The sequence below is a fragment of the Puma concolor genome, chromosome E3, assembly GCF_028749965.1.
Source record: "Puma concolor isolate L17-30 chromosome E3, mPumCon1.1.hap2, whole genome shotgun sequence".
Taxonomy (NCBI): Eukaryota; Metazoa; Chordata; class Mammalia; order Carnivora; family Felidae; genus Puma; species Puma concolor.
Window position 1 is genome coordinate 19,144,495 of NC_141682.1, and position 19,006 is coordinate 19,163,500.

A 19,006-nucleotide genomic window follows, 5' to 3' on the forward strand; every position below is an offset into this window, starting at 1 on the left:
TCTGACATAAAGGCTTTGTGACCTTGGGCAGGTCATGCAATTGTGAGATGCCTGCTTCCCGAAGGGATTTGACAGACTGAGTTTTCCTAGCAGATTCCTCGAATTTAGGAGCCCACGTCCTGGCTGTATGGTTACTAACCAGAGCAGTCCATTTTCCCGCCTTTTCCGAGCCCAGCAAGCCTCCCTCCCTTGCCCCTCCCAACAGCTACCCTACACGCAGGCGCAGATCACGGCTTCTTCTTTCCTTCCACTCGCGCCCCCTCAAAGCTTCCCCTAGCAACAAGCTCGGGCTCTGCGCTTAGGGGGAGCGAACGCATGCGCCGAAGCCCTCTCCACCGCCAGTTGTCGGACTGCGCGCTGAACTCCTCCCCCTTCAAGCCTAGCCCTTCTCCCCGCCTCCTTCCATCCCAAGGTCCGCGTGGCGGAGCGCGCGCGCACTCCGGCTTGGTGGCTGCACATCTCCCTGGCCGCGGCAGTAAGGATAGAGGGGCGGGGCTATTCACTTAGGGCTCCGCCCCCTTTGGCCCGGCGTCCCTACCGCGCCTGCGCGCTCCCGCCCGGTCTCCATCTTGGAATTGGGAGGAAGAGAGAGAGGGAGACCGGGACGAGACCGGGGCTGTGGTGCGGAGAGAGGCTGAGGCTGAGAAGAGGAGAGGGAGAGAAGGCGCGGGGACCGCCCTTAGCTACAATCTTTCAGCTGCCCTCAGGAGAGGAAGGGGGAAAGGGAGGAGACCGGGGCGGGAGTGAGGGCTGTCACCCTCGGACCCCGGCGTGAGAGGGGCCGTGCGGCCGGACGTCCTCGGGGTGGGCCCCCTGTCGGTGGCCGAAGACCTGGGGCTCAGGCCCTTCCGTCGTGAATTTCCGGGCTTGACTCCTCGCTTCTCAAATATCCGGGTATCAGCCCCTCAGATCCCACATATCCAGGACTCGGGTCCTAACCTCTCTAAACCTGGGGCTCCGTTTCATAGGATTTCAAATATCGGGTTCAGGTCCTGCGTGCACCAGTATCCGGGGTTCATTCCCCACGCGTTCAGGTATCAAATTCAGCCTCCCTTCGTTCAAATATCTGGGGTTCAGACCCCACAATCAGAAATCCGGGATTCAGCAACTGTCGCCCTCGCGGAGGAGGAGGACTGGACCGCGAGGTCAGATCAGGTTGTCACCCCCTCCCCTCCAGGGGAGGCTTCCCGGGCCCGCCCCTCAGGAAGGGCGAAAGCCGAGGAAGAGGTGGCAAGGGGAAAGGTCTCCTTGCCCCTCTCCCTGCTTGGCAGAGCCGCTGGAGGACCCCAGGAGGAGGCGGAAGCGCTGGGGCACCATAGTGACCCCTACCAGGTGAGACGGGGTGCAGGGGCGCGGGTCCCTGTGTCTAGCATTGAGAAGAAAGCGTGCTCCTTTTTGAGGAACTGGGCCTGGGTAGGCCCTCTCCTCAGGATGAAGCCCAGTGGGCCAGTGGTCAGCCTCTGGCTAGCCGTGCCTTCTGCTGCCACCTTGTTCCTCTTCCTTCATAATATCTGTTTCATGGGGGACCTCAGGTGACAGGGTCTTTGATGTTATGGGGGTCACGCCCTAAGGTGCTTGAGCTAATTAGATGGGTTTGCACTCTTTTGCTCTTCTCCCATGTTCACTTTGTCCCTCACAGCTACCTGTTCTCCATTATACCTCTTTCTCCTGATTGCTCTGGGGTGTTGATTCCCTTGCCTCTGATCTCTATGATGGGTCCACTTAGCTTTTTTTTTTTTTAGGCATGATCTGGTTGGATTTCTTGTCCTTTGAAGGAAGTGTGTGTGTGCATTTGTGTTTGGGGATGCCTGGCAATATTTTCCCCCACCTGTACTGTTACCTTCCAACCTCCTGCTGATGGTGATACATTTGTCAAGCGGTCTGTCATTTACAAGTGTTTTATATCTGTTCTCTCATGTGACACCCCCCCCCATTCACCCTGTGGGGGCCTCTTTTATTGCCGTCTTCCCATTTTACAGTTGAGAATATTGAGGCTCAGAGAGGTTGCTCAAGGTCACACAGTAGCAGAATCAGGATTTGAACCCAGGTTCTTGATGAAGTTTTGCCCCTGCTCCATACCTGTCTCTTGCCGTCTCTTCTTGGCCAGGGGTCCAAAGGGGAATGAGTTGGGGTGAGATAGAAGAATGGGGGGTGGGGTGGGGAGAAGAGCTTCCTTTTTAGGAGGACTGTACTCAGAAGCTTTCCCTGATGGGAAGCTCTGGCTCCTGTCTTCTGTCTCATGGATTTTTCTCCCTACTGTGACCTTCATCTCTACCCTGATTCCAGTCTTTGGTCTAGGTTCCTGAGAGGGTTCTGTCTTTTGACAAATGATAGCCATAGTGGTGTCTCTTCGCAGTTAAAGCCAAGCTGCTGGGGTAGGATGATCCCCAAAGTCTTAAGTCATTTTTGTGGTGACCCTGGAGGCAGGGAAGGAAAAATCCATATGCTGAGTGTCTGCATAGTGTTCTTAAGGATGAGATCTCATTAAAAATCTCACAACAGCCCTATGCTGTAATCCGTTTTACTGAAGAGAAGACCAAGCATAAGGAACTTACTCAAAACCCTGTTGCTGTATGTTGCCAATGAGATGTACTGTTAGTGTAGTTTAGGGACAGACAGACTTGGGTTTCCCCATCTGCAGAATGGTGATAACATTGTCCCTTGAGAAGGTGGTTGTGATTTAGCACAGACCTTGGTAATTGCTCAAATGTTCATTATTTGAGGAAGAGGCCCCGTGTGATATTTTGTTGGCATCCTTACATGTGGCCTATGGTCCTGGGTTGACATTCTGGGCTGGGTGCTGGTAAAGAGGTCAAGAAGATTCCTTTGGCAAGTTGTGAGCACCTGCCTTTGTGTGTGGGTGTGTGGTGGGGGTGAGGGGTGCTTGGCAGGGTTGCTGGCAGGAGAATGGAGAAAGGGGCCGATTCTGAGCAGCTTGGGAGCTGCTGAGGGCTTGGCTGAGGGCAATCAATCAATCTCCTAGGCTATTCTGAGCCCTCTGCACCCTGGGGGCCCACCGGAGAGTCAGGCTTACTTCTTGCCCTCCAGCTTCCAGTTGGGCTGAGACAAAATTAACAACACAACAGGAAACAATGCCCGACAGAATATAATTACATGCTAAATTGTTAGGTGCTTTAAAGGAGCTAGAACTCTGCCCTGGGAGTCCAGCTCTGCTGAAGGCTCTTTTGTGCCTAAATTCCAACAAGTGCTTAGCCAGGAGCTTGGCCTGGCATTCCCTGGGGAAAAGGGGCGGGGTCCTTGGCTACCAGGTACTGCAGGCTCTTTCTCTGGGTGTTTGGCTGGGTGCTCTAGGAGCTCTCCCCAAAGGCTGAAGTGGTCAAGGGAGGCTTCCTGCAGGAGGGGGGCTAAGAGAGTAATAAGCACACAGGCCTGATTGGAGAGAAGGTCCTCTTCTCTGACCTTGAAGAAGTCCTCCTTCCTTTCTATGCCTCAGTCACCTCATCTGTGAAATGGTGATCCCTATCCTGCCCTGCTTGTTTCATAGCACTGTTTTAAAAACAGTGGTAGAGGACCAGCTTTGGATGTCACTTAACCTTTCTGAGCCTGTTTCCTCATTGCAAGATAAGGGTACCCCAATAGTAATACCTCACAAGGTTGTGGCAAGGGTTGAATGAGAGAGATGCATGTAAGGTGCTTACTGTACATGCTCAATAAATGTTATTTGTACACCACAAATGTCCTGTACCTGTGTGTGATGCATATGCAATTGGACTGGTCAAGTAAGACAGCCCAGGCCACAGAGAGGTCCCCAAAGCCAGCCACCATTTCTGTCCCTGTCCTTCCCATCCTCCCTGCCACAATGTCCCTAGCCCTTTTTGAGAGCAAGTCTTCTGGCCCTTCTGGGCCAATACCCACTTCTAACAATGGCCGGATTTCCACTACCTCCGGCCTGGCCGTTTCCTGCTCTCTTCCAGGGTGTGAGAGGTTGAGGGAGGAGGGGGCCTCGACGCCAAGGGGAACAGGAAGGTGCCTGGAAATATTTGGGGTATGGGACTTGTGGGACAGGACACTTGGGAATCTGGGGTTCTGGCTAGGAGGTGGGATCTTTTATTCTTGAGGGGAGAAGTAGGGGGGTTGTAGGGAAATGAATCTTACTGAGGGCTGAGGGGGGTGGTGAGGATGCTTAGCTCTCAGTCTTCCTAGCAGTTTTAGGGACTCCAGGGACCCGGCCCCCGTGCTCTGGTTGCTAGGGCAACTTCATTTTTTTGGAGGTTTGATGTTGTTCCTAATCTCCCCCCTGCCCTTCCTCAGCGGTGCCTCCCCCTCATCAGGGAACTAGGGGAGGAGAAGGCAGAAATTTGAGGGGTCCCTGCCCCTCTCTGAGTGTCTCATCTTCGCTGTAAGGGTCCCCTCTTCATTCTCCAGGTCAGGCCCCACTCTCAGGGCCCCCAGGGGCCATCATGCCAGCTGGGGGCCGGGCCGGGAGCCTGAAGGACCCTGATGTGGCTGAGCTCTTCTTCAAGGATGACCCTGAAAAGCTCTTCTCTGATCTCCGGGAAATTGGCCATGGCAGCTTTGGAGCCGTGTACTTTGTAAGTTGGGGCTTAGGAGAATGGGGTAGGGATGGGCACTGCATTCTTCCCCCTGTGGACCTCCAAGCCTCCTTCTGCACTGCCATACCACACCAGCCTTTCCCGCCCTCTCCTTTTGGGCCAAAAAAATCTTCCTGCTGCCCAGTTCTCACCAAGGGCTTTCACCAGCTTCTGGTCTGGTCTTCTAGGCCCGAGATGTCCGGAATAGTGAGGTGGTGGCCATCAAGAAGATGTCCTATAGTGGGAAGCAGTCAAATGAGGTGGGTCAGGTTTGACAAGAATGGTAAGGGACAGAGCAGGGGACCCCAGGCTCAATGTGCGGGCTGAGTAAACCTCTTCTTCCCTGACCTCCTCTCAGAAGTGGCAGGACATCATCAAGGAGGTGCGGTTCCTGCAGAAGCTCCGGCACCCCAATACCATTCAGTACCGGGGCTGTTACCTGAGGGAGCACACGGCTTGGGTGAGCTAGCCCACTGAATCTGGCCTGATCTTTGCCCCCATCCTTGTCCTGGTCCAGTCTCTTAGTGGGCCCTGTTCCAGGTGCCATTATGGGACCTTGGAAGGGAGGAAGTCTCTCCCAACCTCTTTAGTCCTCAGGCAAACCCATGGACAACAGTGTCTCCAGAAAGAGAGGCTCGTTTGAAGAGAGTCATAAACTGTTAGTAGTTGGAAAGGGGCATATGGGCTGGAGGAAATGGAGATATAATGGGGCTTTGAAAGGATTCAGATGGGAGTTGTGGTATCTTGTCTCCCCTTCCTAGGGGAGGCCCTGACTAGGAACTCTCCCACCACCACCACCACGTTTTCTCAGTTGTCCTTCCTCTTTGTCTTCACCCTGGAGGTAATGCCTGAGTGAAGGATAGGCAGAGAAGCTCTCTGTTTGGATCTCTGCCCAAGAGAGGTGGGCCAGGGGTGACCAGATGTGCTTATCTCTGACCCTTCACCCTTTCTTAGCTGGTGATGGAGTATTGCCTGGGCTCAGCTTCTGACCTTCTAGAAGGTAAGTGGCTCTTTGGCCAACAAGTGGGAGAAGTGAGAAGAGCAAAGAAGCTGTAGGGAAAGGGATCAGGGGAGCTTGTTCCAGCCCCACCCTTGGGCTCCCTCAGTTTGATGTTTTTCCCTCACTCCCCAGTGCACAAGAAGCCCCTTCAGGAGGTGGAGATTGCAGCTGTCACCCATGGGGCCCTTCAGGGCCTGGCTTACCTGCACTCCCACAACATGATCCATAGGTACAAGGAACGTTGACAATGGCTGGGAGGGGGTGTGCTCTACACCACTTATTCAGCTGGGCTGCAGCCTTCTTGGAAACCTGGTGCTAAAGCCCCTTGCCCAGCCTTCCTGAGATGTATGCCTCATCCTTGTGCTTCATCTCCGGCAGGGATGTGAAAGCTGGAAACATCTTGCTATCAGAGCCAGGCTTGGTGAAGCTAGGGGACTTCGGCTCTGCATCTATCATGGCACCCGCCAACTCCTTTGTGGGCACCCCGTACTGGTGAGTGGGATGGTGGTGAGTGGAGGGAGCCCCTAGGATGTTGGGAGCAATAGTTGGCAGAGTCTGGGCAGGTGATAAGCCTCTTTCTCCTGACCATTCTCCCAGGATGGCTCCAGAGGTGATCCTCGCAATGGATGAGGGGCAGTACGATGGCAAAGTGGATGTCTGGTCCTTGGGGATAACCTGCATCGAGCTGGGTAAGGACGACATCCTCTGTTTCTTCATCCTCTTTTCTCTCCACTGCTTTCTCTTTCTCTGTCTGTTTCCATCCCCATACCATTTCATCCTCAGGCCTCCAAGCTCCTGTCCATTTTGACTGTACCCTTGACCCCCAAGTCAGGCAGCTGTCAAATCCTGCCAGTTCTTAGACCTAAGGATATCAGAGCATTCTTTTCCTGTCCACTACTCTAGTTTTACTTTTTTTTTGAGTGCTAGCTTTGTACCACGCTATGCTAGCAGGTTTTGGGGGTATAGCAATGAATGAGGTTCTTGGCCTTGTGGAACTTACATTCCAGTTAGGGAAACAGATGTGTTTTCTCTTACTGGGACAGAAGCTGAATGGAGGTTACAGGAGCAGTACAACCATAAAGCAAGAGACTTGATCTATTTCAGGGGCTAAGGAATATCTTACAGCAGATATCTAAGCAGAACCATAAAGTAGATAATAGCTGTTTGAAAGACTATAGGGAAGAGCATTCCAGATAGGTAAGAGCAGGCATGCGGAGCTGAGACTGTCTTCAGTTGTTTGAAATATTGCAGGTAATGCCATGTAAAGAGCAGTGAATGATGAGGCCAGAGAGTAAGGCTCACGTGAGTTCATGAGGCCTTGAAGCCTGTCCGGGTTCTCGTCTCTGCCAGCCTATGCTACTGAAATTAACTATTAGTGAGGTAATGTTTGTAAAGCCTCCAACACAGTGCCCGGCACAGACAGTTGCCCAAGAAAAGAGATGCTGTTAGTCTCTCTTATCAACAACTTCCTGCCATGATCTTTTCTACCTCCAGTCTCTTCTTCCCTCCAGTCTCTCTTATGTCAGAGAGATCTGCCCTAGCCGGGTGCTGTTGCTTCGCTCCCCTCCTCAGAGCCATCAGTGCTCCCCATTCCCTTCAAGACCTATGCCATCCCTGCGCTTCCTTCCACCAAGCTAAAAGCCCTGCTTTCTGAAAGTTGGCTCTCACCTTTGTAAGCTCCACACCCTGAGTGTGTCATGAACTTTTCCACTTTCTTAACTTGGTTTGTATTTTGTCTTCTTCCCGAAGTCCGAGATTTGGACACGCCCTTTCCCTCCATGTCCACATACGTGCATTTGTCACTCGAGACCACAGCTGGGCAGGTGATGCAAATACATTGGAACAAGCCAGGTAGAAGAAAAATATAGAGCTGTCCATTTTATTCCTACTTTTTGGTAGAGATGTGGACGCCGAGAAATATTTCTCTGTTATTGAAAAGAAACCACCAGTCCTGGTTATAAGCAGATAGTGCGTATCAAAGAAGTAATGTGAAAAAGATTACGGCAAACTGGAGACTGCTATTGCTTTGCTCTAGCCCATCGTTATGCGTAAGTGTCGGCTCCTTTTCACCACATCTAAGTTTTTAGAAGAAACCGGACATTTAGGGTATTATTACTAAATTGCTAGGTTGGAATGTAATTTAAAAATTGCTATTTGGGCCAAAAACATAACAAAACATTTGTCTGGGCCTCGAGGAGCTCCTGGCTTGCAACTTCTAATCTAAGGCCCAGCTCCAATATCCCTTTTTCCAAAAGACCTGCCCTTAATCCCCTGCACACCTACCAGCTTGAGAACCCACATGCACTTCCAGCTTCCCAACCATTTTTCTGTCTGCCTCTGGTAACTTGATAGTACTTGTTGAGTTTTACTTAATCTTTCCTGTTAGGCTAGAGGTTCCTTGAGGACAGAGCCTGTTTCTTGTTTTTCCTTATCTTTCCCTTAACACTTAGCAAGTTTTTTGCTCTTACTTGGCACCTAATAGAATGTTAGTTGGGCTGATAACTGCTTCTTTCTGCCTTTGATCTCTATTCCATTGTATACAGGGGAGAGGATGGGTGTTACATTTTATGGAGGAAATTAATTGAGATGATGAGAATTGCTCAGGGCCATACAGCAAGGAAGTCAGGGAGCTGGGGTGTGAACCCCAATCCTCTGATTTCCATTCCACTCCTCTGCCCATCTGCCACCTCTCACCTTCTCCCTGTTCACCTTTCTCTGTAGCGGAACGGAAACCACCGCTGTTTAACATGAATGCGATGAGTGCCTTATACCACATTGCACAGAACGAGTCCCCCGTGCTCCAGTCAGGACACTGGTGAGGACTGGGATTCCTGGGCCCAGGGGTTAGGCCATAGGGTAAGGCTACCTGGCTTATGGCCTCCCCCCCTTCCTCATCCTCCCATGACTTCTAGGTCTGAGTACTTCCGGAATTTTGTTGACTCCTGTCTTCAGAAAATCCCTCAAGACAGACCAACCTCAGAGGTTCTTCTGAAGGTAAGGGCTCACTGGCCTAGCATTCTCCTAGAACCGTTGCCTGTTAGAACCACAAAACCCTTCAGTGAAATTAGTGATTCCCAGCTCTTCCTCCACCAAGAACTTCATGTATGAATTCCCACCCTCATTCCCAGTGCCCAATGGACTCTGTGTTTTGCAAGATTTTGTCTACCAGACTGTCTTTATTTATTAAGTAATAATTTGTTTTCCCATCTCTTGTTAATCAAAGACGTATATAATTGCCAGCCAGAGCTTCTGGTCTGCGTGCGATAACCAGGGTTACCACACTGATCTGATGTAATTCAAGCCAAAAGCCTGGGTAGCCTTGTCATGGGTAAATGTATGATTTCCCTTAGGTGTGTTTTGAGATATCAAAAGTAGAGGGGCCCCCATTCCCTTCACAGATCCATGGGGCCTAAGGAGCCCTCGTTGGGAACTGATGTAGACAGTCTAGTTTGACCTACTTGTTTTATAATTGTGGGATACCTTATGAAATCCAGAGAGGCCTCATGACGTGTCCAGGGGCACACAGCATGTTGATAGAGGACCTGGACTAGAATCCAGATCTCCTGACTGTTCTTGTCTGTCAGCTGTGCTTGGAGGAACAGGAGCCTGTCTGGGGAGGGGTGATTGGGTGGTGAAAATGTGGGGGCAGGGCTTACCTAGCACAAGGCCAGCATCAGCTCCTGGTGGGCATGGGCCCCAGGGAAGTTCCTCAGGCCAGAGGGAGTGTCAGGGCCCATGGGATATTTGGGGTGGGGGTAGGTGCTCTGCAGCAGGCCTCAGTGTTCTCTCCCCTCAGCACCGCTTTGTGCTCCGGGAGCGGCCACCCACAGTCATCATGGACCTGATCCAGAGGACCAAGGATGCCGTGCGGGAGCTGGACAATTTGCAGTACCGAAAGATGAAGAAGATACTGTTCCAAGAAGCACCCAATGGCCCTGGTGCTGAAGCCCCAGAGGAGGAGGAGGTGACCCAGCTTACCCTGCCACCCTTTTTTCCCCACTGTGTTTTGCTTGCCTCCTAGCAGTTGCTTGGCTCACCTTCCCTCTCCTTCCTCCTGCCCTCTGTCTCCCTGTGCTATCTCCATATACATACCCCTTATCCTTCCCCTTCCCTGCCCAACAGCCTGCGCCCTGTCCACAGGAGGCCGAGCCCTACATGCACCGGGCTGGGACGCTGACCAGTCTAGAGAGTAGCCACTCAGTGCCAAGCATGTCCATCAGCGCCTCCAGCCAGAGCAGTTCAGTCAATAGCCTAGCTGATGCCTCGGACAACGAGGAGGAAGAGGAGGAGGAGGAAGAGGAAGAGGAGGAAGAGGAAGGCCCTGAAGCCCGAGAGATGGCCATGATGCAAGAAGGGGAGCATACAGTTACCTCCCATAGTTCCATCATCCACCGACTGCCGGTATGCAGCTCACCCTCAGGAGGCCTGATGGTGACAAGGCCGAGCCCCAGCTCTCCCTCCCAAGTGTGATTGCTCCTCCTCTAAGTCAGACTGGGTCTCCAGGGATCTCCTCTTGGTCCCAGTGGCCTCTGAACCTTGGGCATCCCTTTCACCTTCCCTTCCTCTAGGGTTCTGACAACTTGTATGATGACCCCTACCAGCCGGAGATGACCCCAGGTCCTCTCCAGCCACCCGCAGCCCCAGCTCCCACCTCTACCACCTCTTCTGCCCGCCGCCGGGCCTACTGCCGCAACAGGGATCACTTTGCCACCATCCGTACTGCCTCCCTGGTAAGTGTAGCCATCCTCCCTCAGCCTGGATGCCCCAAACTCTTAAGTCCAGAGATGATTTGTTTTTCCCCTCTGGCACTGGATTAAGTTCAGATTCCGCTCTCACTTTTTGTTGCCGTCTTTCACTTTCTCCTCTCCTTGACCCTCTCCATTCTTTTCTCCCAACGGACTGTTTTGGTCACATTGCCCGATATGGGTATTCGTAGTTTGATAAACTCTTCCTCCATTTTCATGGCTAGGCTTAAGTAGCATGTCCTGGGGTGACTTCCCAGGCCCTTGACCAGCCAGGTGTATCACATCCCTGTGCTGTGGTGCTTCTAAATGACATTATGATAGGTGTGCTGGATTTTATGCTCCTGGAAGGCAGGAATAGTGGCCAGTGTCTGCCTCATACCATGATTAGCTCTCAGGCTCACACACATGCCTGAGTATTTCATCCTTCCAGCTCCTCTGGAGAGAGAGGGTATGATCCCAGTTGAGAGATGAGGCAGTGGTGACTCAGATGTTCTGCTTGTCCAAGGCACTTGCCGAAACACCTTTGGTGGTTTTCAGATTCTCAAATTAAGCAAGACTGGTTTTCCTAAGATCAAGTCATGGTAATGTTTTTCTCAGTTCACAGGAAAAGATGGGTAGACTTTTCATAAAACACAGTCTTTCATCCATACTTTGAGTAAACCTTTAGATTTCATTCTTGCTTAGTTGCAAACACCAACATTAATTCCGTTATGGGTCAGTGATTGGTCTAGTATATTCTTATGGGACAGCCCTTCAGATCCTGTGATGCTTAGTGCTTTATTGTACTGTGTAGAGAGGTCCAGGGTTTCCTGGACCTGATTTCCGGTCCCTGATTTCCAGGGACTTGGCCACCTGGACTAGTTGGAGTTGTGCCCACTTGACAATGGGACCTGAGCTCCAAACCTCAGATGTGGACATCCAGGCCCAGTGTTCTTGATACTCCCAACATCTCAGGGCCCAGATCCCAGCTGCATACCTGGGCTGTAATGAGTCCTCAGTGTTTGCTGAAGGGGAAGAAAAACAGTGTTTGTTAGTTCAGAGTGTTCTAGACGCTATTATGCATGTATCAGGCGTAATCTCCACAGCTTTCTATAAGGAGGTGGTATTGTCCCATTTAGCAGATAAGGGAACTGAGGCTAGTGTCATTAACTTGCTTGAGGTTACCTGGTTAGTAAGTGACCAAGCTGGGTGTTGGGCCCAGGTATGTTTGACTTTGAACTAACCTGAATTGTTGCCACTTTTGCATCGGGCCCTGCGTGCGGCACCTTTTATCAACTCATTCAGTGATATCAGCTTGTGAAATAGACTGTATCTCCATCATCCAGTGGAGGTGGCAGACTCAGAGCGGCTACGTGTGATGAAGGCACCAAATGAGAACCGAACCCATGAGTCTGAAATCCGTGTTCACCAATAGAGCATGAAAACCATGTGAGTAATGAGATGAGGCCAGGACTGAGCCCCACTTCTCATCCTCTGTCCTGCCCCAGGTCAGCCGTCAGATCCAGGAGCATGAGCAGGACTCAGCCCTGCGGGAGCAGCTGAGTGGCTATAAGCGGATGCGACGACAGCACCAGAAACAGCTGCTGGCCTTGGAGTCACGGCTGAGGGGTGAACGTGAGGAGCATAGCGCACGGCTACAGCGGGAGCTTGAGGCACAGCGGGCCGGCTTTGGGGCTGAGGCAGAAAAACTGTCCCGGCGGCACCAGGCCATTGGTGAGAAGGAGGCACGAGCCGCCCAGGCCGAGGAGCGAAAGTTCCAGCAGCACATCCTTGGGCAGCAGAAGAAAGAGCTAGCGGCCCTGCTGGAGGCACAGAAGCGAACCTACAAACTTCGGAAGGAGCAGCTAAAGGAGGTGAGATGGGGCTGCAGCAACGGACAGGGCCTGTGGTGGGTGAGGTGCCCTGACTCCCTGCCCTCCCCATGGCCTTGCCCAGGAGCTCCAGGAGAACCCCAGCACACCCAAGCGGGAGAAGGCCGAGTGGCTTCTGCGGCAGAAGGAGCAACTCCAGCAGTGCCAGGCAGAGGAGGAGGCGGGGCTGCTGCGGCGACAGCGTCAGTACTTTGAGCTTCAGTGTCGCCAGTATAAGCGCAAGATGCTGCTGGCCCGTCACAGCCTGGACCAGGACCTGCTGCGGGAGGTAGGCCACCCCACCCTCCATCCCCCTCCCCACAGCACAGGCACCTATTTTTCCCTCTACCCTCTTTCGTGCTGTGGTTTGGCTTCTCTTCCACACCCCTTGTTTCCTCGTGCCTGTCACTCTGCTAGAGCTCCCTGGGCTTCCATTCCCAGGCCAGCCAGCAGCTTGGCTCCTTTACACCCCTCAGCTCCCCATGCTCAGCTCCCTCTGCCAGGGAGTTCTGGGGCTCTCTTGACACCAACAAGGCTTCCTGACTGAGCTCTGGGCCCTGCCTCCCTTCTGCCTCAGGATTTGAACAAGAAGCAGACCCAGAAGGACTTGGAGTGTGCGTTGCTGCTGCGGCAGCATGAGGCCACGCGAGAGCTGGAGCTACGGCAGCTCCAGGCTGTCCAGCGCACACGGGCCGAACTCACCCGCCTGCAGCACCAGACAGAGCTGGGCAACCAGCTGGAGTACAACAAGCGGCGTGAGCAGGAGTTGCGGCAGAAGCATGCAGCCCAGGTTCGCCAGCAGCCCAAGAGCCTCAAAGTACGTGCAGGCCAGCGTCCCCCGGGCCTCCCGCTCCCCATTCCTGGGGCTCTGGGACCACCCAGCACAGGCACCCCTAGAGAAGAGCAGCCCTGCTCATCTGGCCAGGAGGCAGTCCTGAACCAAAGAATTCTGGGAGAGGAGGAGGAGGAGGAAGCAGTTCCAGAGAGAAGGATTCTGGGAAAGGAAGGGGCTACCCTGGAGCCAGAGGAACAGAGGATATTGGGGGAAGAATCAGGAACCCCTAGTCCCAACCCACAAAAACATAGTTTGATTGATGAGGAAGGTTGGGGTCTGCCTGAGGAGGAGATAGAAGAGCTTAGGGTCCCATCCCTGGCGCCCCAAGAGAGGAGCATTGTGGGCCAGGAGGCAGCTGGGGAATGGAGGTTATGGGAGAAGCAGGACGGGAGCCTCCTGGATGAGGAATTTGAGCTTGGCTGGATCCCGGGCCCAGCGCTGACCCCAGTCCCCGAGGAAGATGAGGAAGAGGAAGAGGGGGCGCCAATTAGGACCCCGAGGGATCCTGGAGATGGCTGTCCCTCACCAGACATCCCCCCTGAACCCCCTCCAACACGTCTGAGGCATGGCCCTATTAGCCAGCTCCCTGGACTCCTGTCCCATGGCCTCCTGGCTGGCCTCTCCTTTGCAGTGGGATCCTCCTCTGGCCTCCTGCCCCTGCTACTTCTGCTGCTGCTCCCACTGCTGGCAGCCCAGGGTGGGGGTGGCCTGCAGGCAGCGCTCCTGGCCCTTGAGGTCGGGCTGGTGGGCCTGGGGGCCTCCTACCTACTTCTTTGTACAGCTCTGCACCTGCCCCCCAGTCTGTTCCTCCTCCTGGCCCAGGGCACTGCACTGGGGGCTGTCCTGGGTTTGAGCTGGCGCCGTGGCCTTATGGGTGTCCCTCTGGGCCTTGGGGCTGCCTGGCTCCTAGCCTGGCCAGGCCTGGCTCTACCTCTGGCAGCTCTGGCAGCTGGGGGCAAATGGGTGCGGCAGCAGGGCCCCCGGATGCGCCGGGGCATCTCTCGACTCTGGCTGCGGGCTCTGCTGCGCCTGTCGCCTGTGGCCTTTTGTGCCCTACAGGGCTGTGGAGCTGTGGGGGACCGAGGCCTGTTTGCACTCTACCCCAAGACCAACAAGGATGGCTTCCGCAGCCGTCTGCCCGTTCCTGGGCCCCGGCGGGGTAATCCCCGCACTGCCCGACACCCGCTAGCCCTGTTGGCGAGGTTTTGGACCCTGTGCAAGGGCTGGAACTGGCGCCTGGCACGGGCCAGCCAGGGTTTAGCCTCCCACTTGCCCCCTTGGGCTATCCACACACTGGCCAGCTGGGGCCTGCTCCGAGGTGAGAGGCCCAGCCGTATCCCCCGGCTGCTGCCCCGTAGCCAGCGCCGGCTAGTGCCCTCTGCCTCTCGCCAATCAGCGCCCGGGACTCTAATTGGGCGGCGATCCCGACCCCGCCAGTCCCGGGCCCTGCCTCCTTGGAGGTAACCGACTAGCTCTTCCCCTGCCCGAATCTTAGAGCATCGAGCACTTTATTTCCCATTACTCAGTGAGGTTTCTCCAGTTCCAGTCCTCTCCTCCCTTTCACCCCTCCCTCCTTAGTACACTTCCCCACCTCAGCCCAGTCCTCTGGACCTCTAGACAGGCAGCCTCCTCCACCAGGAGTCCGGAAGTTACACTTTGTGTTCTCCTGACACTCCTCCCCACCCTAAGTTATTGCTGTTCTCCCACTGTGTGTGTGCTCATCCTCACCCTCATCAACTCAGGCCTGGGGCCAGGGGTGGCGGTGGGTGGGAAGTCATGTTTTTTTTTTCTCTCTTTGATTTTGTTTTTCTGTCTCCCTTCCAACCTGTCCCCTTTCCCCCACCAAAAAAAGAAAAAGACAAACACAAATAAAATATCTGAGCGGAACTGTACCTTTGGCCCAGGCTGCCTCTGTCTGCTTTGTCCTGCCGCCTAGCCTCCCCGGTATGCCCCCAGTCTGGACCCTTGGCCCCCAGTTCCATGACCTCTTCACCCCCATCTACGTTATCTTAACCCCTTTCACTCCTCAGCCTCATCCTCTCTGCCTTCATAGCTTCGTTGCACCATGACCACCACCAGCTCAGAGGTCTGGGCCCCTGTTGAGCTTCCACAGAACTTCTTGGCCCCACAGCTCCCCTGTTGGTGGGTTCTTTTCCAGAGAGTGTCCTTAGGTTCCGGGGCCTTTTGTCCTTATCACCTGCCTTTTGTCCCAGCCCCTTCCCTATGTGGTTCCCTTCTGGGAACTGAATATCTCCCCTGGCATTAATTAGGCTTTACCCTAGAGGGCTTGGGGAAGGGACTGCAAACTACAGTAGGGGGTGGTGAGTTTGGGGGGCCAGGCAGAGAGTGGGGGCATGGAAATGGGATTGGTTGTGGGCTTGGAGTGGGAGCTGAGTGTCTAAGGGGCTGGGCTGGGATGTGGAGATCTGGTCAGGGTAGCAGCCGCTGGCCCATTGAACCTGTCAGGCCCTTTCTGGCCACCTCCTTTGCCCCTTTCCCTTACGTGGCCCTAGATGGGGCCACCCCATCTTATCCATTTCTCAGCTCGGAGCTTATCCTCCTTCCCTCCCTCCCACCCTAAGGTGTTGAACCTGGGACTTTCTCTGTCTTTCCTTAGCTGTGTCGCTCTCTTCCATGGGTGTGTTATGTGACTTGGTTTTCTCACTCTTGTGCACGTTCTGTATCTGCTCACTTGGTTTCTGTCTCTGGGTTGTATTTCCTCTGTCTTTGCATGGTCAGAGCTTCTTGTGTGTACTCCGTACCCTAAAGATTCTCAGTTCTCTGTCCACGAATTCTCCTGCTGTTTCTTGTGTTTTCTACCCAACCCTGAACATGCTCTTGGAACATGCTCTTGTTTACTTGTATCTCTTGCCCATTGAGAATCTTCCTGATCTCTCTTCAGCACAATCCCATCTCTCCATGTCTGTCTGTATACAGCTCCCCCCGCCCCCTCTGTCTAACATGTTTTCTGTTTCTCTCCCTCTCCCTGTCTCTGCTTCTGTCTCCTCTCCTCCTCTCTCTCTTCTCCCCTTCTCCCCTGGTTGTTCCTCCTCCTCCTCCTCTTCCTCCTCCTCCTCTCCCTTGCCCCCATCTCCCCTTGGTCCGTCCACTGCATAGTCTAAGGAGCTGCAGATCAAGAAGCAGTTCCAGGAGACGTGTAAGATCCAGACTCGGCAGTACAAGGCCCTGCGGGCACACTTGCTGGAGACCACACCCAAAGCTCAGCACAAGAGCCTCCTTAAGCGGCTCAAGGAAGAACAGACCCGCAAGCTGGCGATTCTAGCCGAGCAGTATGACCAGTCCATCTCAGAGATGCTCAGCTCGCAGGCGGTGAGGCCTGGGGTCCAGGGAGGGAGCGTGGTGGAGGCTGGCCTTTGTACTCCCGCCTTGGTTATGGGAAGTTGGAAGTGGGGGAGTGCGGGGAAAGATGGGGCTTTTGTTCTTGGGGGAAACTTGGATACTCTCCCACTGTTAGTATTCTCCACAATGGTTTTTTTTTTATCTCTCTTGAGTATTTTCTTAAGGTCTTGACAAAGCCAGCCTGACTACTCTACCAAGAACCACCAAGGAAAGAGTGGCTATAATTGTTTCCTGGGCCTGAGTTAGTTTAATGTGTGAACAGGGAGCAAATCAAAATGATCGTGGCCCTTGGGCCAATTTACCCAGACTTCTGAGGATTTTGAAGATTGCTGTTCCAAAAGTGATCACACAACAACACTGGAATGGGCCAATTAAAAAATACCCATAGCGTAAAAAGTGACAGTGCCCCTATTCATTGCCATTCTCTCACCCAATCCCATTCTCTGACCCAATCTCAGTTAACTGTTAATAATTGTATTTTAGGTTTTTTCCCTATGCATATTTGAAAGATTACACAAAATTATAAACAAAAGTAGGATTGTGTTGTACATACTGCTCTCTTCTTTTTCCACCTAGTATTTCTTGGACATTTTTCCATGTCAGTACACTTATCTCATTTTTTAAACAGTGTAGGGTTTTCCATGGTATGGACGTACCATAATTTATTTAACCCATCCCTTATTGGTGGACATTTAGGTTGTTTCCAGTATTTTGCTATCACAACGCTTCAGTGAACACCTTCGAGCACATGTGCAAGTATACCTGGGGGATAAATTCCTGGAAGTGTAATTGCTGTGTCACAGGGTATGGCGACCTTTCATTTTGATAGATGTTGAGACTGGCTGCTTCTTGAAACCTTAGGGCCCAGGCCTACCTGGGGCAGGGGAGGATTGCGGGGGTGGGGGAGGAGGCCCCTAAAATTAGTTCTCCCTGTTTGCCAGCTACGGCTTGATGAGACCCAGGAGGCAGAATTCCAGGCCCTTCGGCAGCAGCTGCAGCAGGAGCTGGAGCTGCTAAACGCCTACCAGAGCAAGATCAAGATCCGCACCGAGAGCCAGCATGAGCGGGAGCTGCGGGAGCTGGAGCAGAGGGTGGCTCTGAGGCGGGCCCTGCTGGAGCAGCGGGTAAGGGGGCTCCGGCACCAAGAGGCGCTGGGGAGGGCAGGCTCCCCACCTCCTGCCCCCGGATGCGCTAACCTCTTTTCTGGGTGTCCCAGGTGGAAGAGGAGCTGCTGGCCTTGCAGACAGGGCGCTCCGAGCGAATCCGGAGTTTGCTCGAGCGGCAGGCCCGTGAGATCGAGGCTTTCGATGCTGAGAGCATGAGGCTGGGCTTCTCCAGTATGGCTCTGGGGGGCATCCCAGCCGAGGCTGCTGCACAGGGCTATCCTGCTCCACCTCCTGCCCCTGCCTGGCCCTCCCGTCCTGTTCCCCGATCAGGGGCACACTGGAGCCATGGCCCTCCTCCACCGGGCATGCCCCCCCCAGCCTGGCGTCAGCCCTCTCTGCTGGCTCCTCCGGGTCCCCCAAACTGGCTGGGGCCCCCCACACAGAGTGGGACACCTCGTGGTGGAGCCCTGCTGCTGCTAAGAAACAGCCCTCAGCCCCTGCGGCGGGCAGCCTCAGGGGGCAGTGGCAGCGACAACGTGGGCCCACCTGCTGCTGCAGTGCCTGGGCCTCTGAGCCGTAGCACCAGTGTCGCTTCCCACATCCTCAATGGTTCCTCCCACTTCTATTCCTGAAGTGCAGGGTGGATGAGCAGATGAATGGGGCAGGGGCAGGGGTGGGTGGAGCCGGTTCCTGGAGGGCTGTAAGCTTGAGGTCCACCGACAGGTGGGGGACAGGATGTTGGCTCCAGCTCCCCTTAGACCTCCTCATCTCATGAGCTTCTTGGGCTGGCCAGTGGCCCAGGGCCAGCTTGGGCCTCGGTGCCTCAAGGCTGACCAGGAGCCCTTGCCTCCCCACCATGGTGCCAGGGTCTCTCTCCATCACAGCCTTGGGAAAGGAGGGAGATGTGCGTGTCAAATATTCATCTGGTCCCCTGGGGGAGGGGAAGGGTGGGTCTAGATATATTATATTCAGAGAACTATACTACCCCCTGTAATGGGGCCATGGACTGGGGATGCCAGGCCCCCCAGACCTGAGGTGTGGCAGAGCAGGTCTAGGTGGGGAGAACAGAAGGAAAAGGCCTTCCTAGGAAAGGATCAGGATGTTGTCTTGGGGTCAGGATGCCTGGTCTCTCCATTCCCCCGTTGCTGTCTGACGTCCTGTGCCGTTTTGTCCTTTATCTTTTTTCTTTTTCTTTTTCTTTTTTTTTTTTTTTTTTTTTTTTTTTATTGAGATCAGAGCTGGGGCAGGGGAACAAGGGAAGGACCTTGGAAGGGGCTGCTTCCAGACCTGGGGGCAGTCGTGGGAACCCCTCCCAGCTATGGGGTTGGCACAGAGCCCCACAGCAAGCTTTTAATAAACTGTTGGTTATTCTAACAGACCCCGGGACTCACCCTTTCTGTCTAAAGTGTGTATTAAGGACTGTTCGTGGGAGGTGATAGTGTCATTTGTATTTAAAAAGAGAATTTATTGGGATGTGTAACTAAAAATTTCAGTGATTTTAATGACTTCGGGTAGGACTGGATCCACAACTTTAAAGGAGGTCATCCATCTCCTGAC

General features: G+C 53.8%; 1 protein-coding gene across 6 annotated transcripts; it reads left to right on the top strand.

Annotated features, from left to right (window-relative positions):
- The first annotated feature begins 554 nt into the window (after positions 1 to 554).
- TAOK2 (TAO kinase 2) lies at positions 555 to 18,827 on the top strand. 6 transcript variants are annotated; one of them, XM_025919559.2, is made up of 19 exons: positions 558 to 1,332; positions 4,387 to 4,553; positions 4,742 to 4,813; positions 4,912 to 5,013; positions 5,508 to 5,553; positions 5,686 to 5,782; positions 5,932 to 6,045; positions 6,151 to 6,242; positions 8,275 to 8,368; positions 8,466 to 8,547; positions 9,350 to 9,517; positions 9,676 to 9,954; positions 10,122 to 10,283; positions 11,786 to 12,151; positions 12,234 to 12,437; positions 12,726 to 12,965; positions 16,101 to 16,313; positions 17,285 to 17,467; positions 17,560 to 18,827. In XM_025919559.2, the coding sequence occupies exons 2-19, from the start codon at positions 4,422 to 4,424 to the stop codon at positions 18,079 to 18,081; spliced, it is 3,168 nt and encodes a 1,055-aa protein (XP_025775344.1). In that variant the 5' UTR covers positions 558 to 1,332; positions 4,387 to 4,421; the 3' UTR covers positions 18,082 to 18,827. The 6 variants fall into 6 exon arrangements, with proteins under 6 accessions (XP_086548563.1, XP_025775330.1, XP_025775344.1 ...); XM_025919567.2 differs by having other exon boundaries at positions 9,694 to 9,954; XM_086692439.1 differs by lacking the exon at positions 17,560 to 18,827 and adding an exon at positions 17,040 to 17,147 and having other exon boundaries at positions 17,285 to 17,421.
- Positions 18,828 to 19,006: the final 179 nt, after the last annotated feature.

Bases quoted from the DNA above. Each gene is read 5' to 3' on its own strand.
- TAOK2 (XM_086692437.1), top strand. From the start codon at position 4,422: ATGCCAGCTGGGGGCCGGGCCGGGAGCCTGAAGGACCCTGATGTGGCT. The intron at 5,783-5,931 runs GTACAAGGAACG...CATCTCCGGCAG, and splicing joins TCCCACAACATGATCCATAG to GGATGTGAAAGCTGGAAACA. The intron at 9,518-9,675 runs GTGACCCAGCTT...CCTGCCCAACAG, and splicing joins AAGCCCCAGAGGAGGAGGAG to CCTGCGCCCTGTCCACAGGA.